This window comes from Microtus ochrogaster, chromosome 18 (genome assembly GCF_000317375.1).
Source record: "Microtus ochrogaster isolate Prairie Vole_2 chromosome 18, MicOch1.0, whole genome shotgun sequence".
NCBI lineage: Eukaryota > Metazoa > Chordata > Mammalia > Rodentia > Cricetidae > Microtus > Microtus ochrogaster.
In genome coordinates this window covers 61634053-61639237 of record NC_022020.1, presented here as the reverse complement: position 1 = coordinate 61639237, position 5185 = coordinate 61634053, and the positions used below count along the sequence as shown (strand labels likewise).

At 53.4% G+C, this 5185-nt stretch overlaps 1 protein-coding gene across 1 annotated transcript in view; it reads right to left on the bottom strand.

Moving 5' to 3' along the window:
* Nucleotides 1-3753, bottom strand: part of Pstpip2 (proline-serine-threonine phosphatase interacting protein 2) — a 66141-nt gene extending 62388 nt beyond the window's left edge. The window contains exon 1 of the mRNA XM_005356412.3: nt 3578-3753. Within this exon, the coding sequence (XP_005356469.1) occupies nt 3578-3610 (33 nt within the window). The 5' untranslated portion in view covers nt 3611-3753. The remainder of the gene's footprint in view (nt 1-3577) is intronic.
* Between the last annotated feature and the right edge of the window lie 1432 nt (nt 3754-5185).

Sequence of the window (5185 nt, the reverse complement as noted above, 5' to 3'; positions counted from 1 at the left end):
AGCCTGGAGTTGTGGGGTGAGCCTGGAGTTGTGGGGTGAGCCTAGAGCTGTGGGATGAGCCTGGAGTTGTGGGGCAAGCCTGGAAATAAAGGGCGACCCTGAAGCTGCTGGGTGAGCCTGGAGCTGTGGGGTAAGCCTGGAGCTGTGGGGTACGTGCGGGGTGAGCATGGAGCTGAGGGGTGAGCCCAGAGCTGTGGGGCAAACCTGGAGGTGTGGGTGAGCCTGGAGTTGTGGGGTAAGGGAGCTGTGGGGTGAGCCTGGAGTTGTGGGGTGAGCCTGGAGCTATCAAGTGAGCCTGGAGCTGTGGGACAAGCCTGGAACTGCCGGGCAAACCTGAAGTTGCATGGTGAGCCTGAAACTATAGGGTGAGCTTGGACTTTCCAAGAGAGGCCTGGGGCAGAGAGAGCTTTGTACTCAGGCCTCTACAGGTGTAACACCTGACTAAATATTGTTCATTGTCACTTCTGCCTCCACAAACCAGTTCCTCCTGCTGACTTCCTCCTTCAGGACACCCCCCCCACCTCATTCTCCAGTTCCCCTTCCACAAAAGCTCTAGGCCCCTCTCCTTGCTTCAGCTGCTGACCCGCAGCTGACTAACCTAGCCTATGGCTTTAATTTTATCTATCTCTGTGGTTTCTATATCTGCCTCCCTTCCCAGTCCATGACCTCCACCCTGGAACAGACTTCCCAATTCAGTTTCCTTGGCACCAGACAACTACTCTGCATTCCCAGGACCCTCCCTCCCCTATATTCCTGACAGAGTCCGGCTGTATAGCCCAGTTTAGCCTTGAACTTTCAATCCTCCTGCCTCAGACTCCTGGAATTATAGACGCGTGCTGCCACAGTCAGCCCTCCCCTATATATTCTTGAGGTCAAACACCTACAGCCTGGAGAGATGGCTCAGAGGTTAAGAGCACTGTATGTTCTTCCAAAGGTCCTGAGTTCAATTCCCAGCAACAACATGGTGGCTCACAACCATCTGTAATGGAGTCTGGTGCCCTTTTCTGGCCTGCAGGCATACACACAGACAGAATATTGTATACATAATAAATAAGTATTTAAAAAAAAAACACCTACAGCCAAAACCTTCCCTCTCAACAACAACAACAACAACAAAAAAAAAAAAAAGGCCAGGCAGTACTGATACATGCCTTTAATCTCAGCACTTGGGAGGCAGGCAGATCTCTATGAGCTTGAGATCAGCCTGGTCTACAGAACTAGTTCCAGGACAGCCAGGGCTACACAGAGAAACCAATCTTGAAAAACCAAAAGAAAAAAAAAGGCACCTTCCCTTTCTACCTCCCTCCCTCAGGAGATATCTATTGCTCCAGTAAAGCTGGTGACAGACTGAACCCCAGCAAATGCCACACCTGCCAGAGGGCACTTCATTTTCAGTCTATGGGCACCGGTGTTTTGCCTGCATGCTTATCTGTGTAAGCCGTCAGATGCCCTGGAACTGGAGTTACAGACAGCTCTGAGATGCCATGTGGGTCCTGGGAATTGAACCCGGGCCCCTAGAAGAGCAGCCCAGTGCTCCTAACTGCTGAGCCATCTCTCCTAGAGAGCACTTTATATAGAGCAAATATTAAACCAGGGAGTCAGTGCCTGCTTATGTTTTCAAACTTCCCTGCCTCATCCAGTCACAAGTGTCTCGTCCATGAAACACGGTCACTGTTCCAACCTCAACTCGGTCAAGTCTTTGTCCCTGTTCCCTAAAAAGCATGACTCCTTGGCAAGTGGCCTTTCTCCTAACAGCTCCCTCTGTGCCCTTTCTCCCAGGTTCTGATGCCCCGCGAGTCCCATGTGCCCCAACTGAGGTATGCACAATGCAAGCATGCAAGTCCCATGTGCCTCAACTAAGGTATACACAATGCAAGCATGCAAGCTGATGTTGAGGATTTCACTGACGGTCAGATCTTGTCTACCTGCCAAGAACTCCTGACCCGCTGCAGGAGAAAGGAAGACTCTCACGAACACGGTGGCCTGACATGTCCCACACGCACTGGAGGGGCTGGCTCACTCTCAGTGCCACGCCCCTGGAGACACGTTGGGGAGCAGTTAGTTCATGCAGAGCTCTGGGCCACTATTCATCAGCTCTAGGGCCTTGAGAATGTTGCTTAAACTCCGTCACTCAGTTTCCTCATCAGCAAAATACCACGGTGAGTCAGTTCCCTCCAAGGGCAACTGGGAGGTTTAGCATTTAAAGAATCTAATAATCCGCACAGGAAACAATACAGTCATTTTCATTATTTGAATCAAACAACTGCAGGATCTAGAGATGGACAACACCTTGGCAAAGTGTTACTGGGACCACAGGTAGCTTTTGAAAGCAGACCAGAAACCCCACCCCCACACATACATCACCACCACTACCACCACTACCCCTAGACCTTCACCCAGGTCTCAACTCAGACTCCACTCTGCCCCTCTTCCTATCCATTCCTGTCAGGATGCCCATGGGACTGCTGGAGGCTGCCAAGGGCTTCTAAGGATGACCGCACAGCCTCCCGGGTGCTGGGATGGTAGGTGTGAGCCAACAGCGTCCAGCTCTGGGTTTTTAGGTGACTTAGAAGAAAAGGAAAGAAACCATGGCTCTTATTTCTGGGTTCTGGGACTGGTGGAGAAGGGTCCTGGGTCCTTAACTGAAGGCAAGCTAAGATTATCCAGAGTCAAAGGGCAACCGCAATCTTTTCCTGAACACTTTGACTAAAGCCTGCTCCAGGGCCAGATGTGCTGCAGGCATCCCCGGGACTGTGCGAACACACCATCCGCATAAGCCTCTGTACCTCAACTGTTGGTCAAAAAATAATCACTCTACTGTGAATGCATATAGGTCTGTCCTTTTCCCCACAGTATAAAAAGTCTGGAGATTCGCCAGGCTTCCTATGAGGACCAAGTAGAAGGTTGCTAACCCTTGTAACGCTAACCCAGCCCTTTGCCTTCCCGTCAGGGCCCCAAAAGGACCTCACAACCTCAAGCAAAAGGAACACGATAGGCTCTAACTGTCGTCGCTGGGGCCACAGCAGAAGAATGGTGTGGTAGGCAACTCTTAGCTTAAAGGAGGAACAGTCAGGGTCCTAGAAAAAGGTCTGGGTCAGTGTCTTACCCTGCCTTAAAACTACAACGGTGCTTCCTCCAAGGGGAAAATTGACCCTTGGAGGGTAGGTAGTTCCAGGGTAACGGTATGAGAAAAGGATGACTAAATGAAGCGGGAAGAAGACCTGGTACCTAGGAACTACCAGCTCTCACACGCGCGATGGCTTTCCGGGGGTGCTCTGGGGCCTGGGAGGGAAATCAGAAAACGGGACTGCCAGGCAGGGCAAAGCTCCAGCCGAGAACCCCAGCGTGATTGCTCACACGCCCATGTCCCGGTTCTCCCAGGTCTGCGGGACTCGGCACCGGGGGGGCCTGCCGGTTCCCTCCTTTAGGGCTTCAGTTTTCAAGCGTGAGAACCAGGGGTGACGTCAGGTCCCAGGTGTTCTGGGGAGGGCGCGCTCCGGACTCAGCGCGGCCCGAGGAACAGATTCGCCGGGTAGAGGCGCACACCCTGAGCTCGCTCCCGCGTGCGCTCACTCACCCAGAAGTTTGCCTTGAACAGCGAGCCCGTCATGCCGGCGCCGAGGGCTGGACGCGGAGGACAGCGGGTGGTGGCGGAGGACAGCGGGTGGCGGCGGAGGACAGCGGGTGGCGGCGGAGGACAGCGGGTGGCGGCGGAGGACAGCGGGCCGAATCACGCCGGGAACTGCGACCGTCAGGGCCAAGGTCCGGGCGCGACTTCGGAGTTCCACTGTCGCTCCGGGAAGCCGCCCCGGGTCCTAAGCCACGCCCGATTGCGCTCGCCCCGCGCCCCGCCCGCGCCACGCACCTGCAGAGGGCAGCCCGCCCTGGCCCTAGGGCGCGGCTGCTCAGGCAGCTCCGCCGGGGGCTGCCAGTCTGAACCCCGTCCTGTAGGACCCCTGAACGACTGTCAGAACCGGTCCTTCTCCCTCCGGAAGCCCACTCCGGGCTCTTCCCACCAGGTTCTCTCGGTCTCCTATTTGCTTATGGTACCGATGCTACAACGAATGTAGAACACGCACCGCCCTAGTGACTTCAGGTTTTAGTCTAAAATGCCAAGAAAAATGCATTACCGATGTTTCCCGTCAACTCTACATCCTAACCTGAACTCAGTTAAGAACCCTTCTCCACCACCAGTTTCATCCATCAGTAAGAGCCGGGCTGCTTCCCTCGCCCGCCCGACAGACTCCAAGGAAAAAGGAGGCTCACACCTGTAAATCCAGTACTGAGGAAACAGACTGGAAAGTGTGCGTTTCAAATCCAGCCGGGCTACAGTGTAAGGAGACCTTGCCTCTTAAACAAGCCAACCAAATAGGACCCCAGGGCAAGTCAGACCGTTCCTTGTCAGGTAGTAGACAAAGTGTTTCTCTGTTTGTGTGCCTCGCCCCAAGACTGAAACTCAGAGAGGCTAAAAGAGTTGCCCCAATTCACACTTATTTAGGGGATGAAGAGACCAAAGTTAGAAGTCTGTCCTTCATAGCAAGGGCAAAAGACTTGGCGCAATGTCCTCTTGGGGAGAGAGAATGGAGGTTAAAGCTACCAAGACTAAGGACATGAAGCCCATTATCCATCAGACCAAAGCAAGCATTTGCCACTTCAACAGGTTCTAGTTAGATCCAGGCACAGTACAGGGTAATTGTGGAGCACTTAGAAGAAGTTCACAGACTCTATCCCCAAGTCCCACCAGTAAGGTCCTCTGCAAGGACAGGAATGAGAGGGAGCGAGCCTCCAGCCCTGGTACTCCCCACGGCCTTGTATCCATTTCTTTACTTGACTCCATGAGCATTCACAACAATGAGGTTGGGGCACTTGCTAAGAAGTTTTTTCCAGAGAACTTAATTCAATTCCCAGCATCCATTTGGCTGCTAACGACAATCCCTAACTCCAGATCCAGGAAATCTAACACCCAGTAACTTTTTGCTTGCAAAGGCATGCAGGTGGTGTACAGACATGCATCCAGGCAAAAGACTCATGCACATAAAATAGTAAGCTGAGATAGAGCCAAGACAGGGAAGCCTGGCTACACCTGCGAGGAACAGCAGAGGCCAGGTGTGCATCAGGAGGTGTGCATCCAGGTAAGCTGGACTGCAGGGGTGAGTGGGCCACACATGGCACAGGGATACATCCC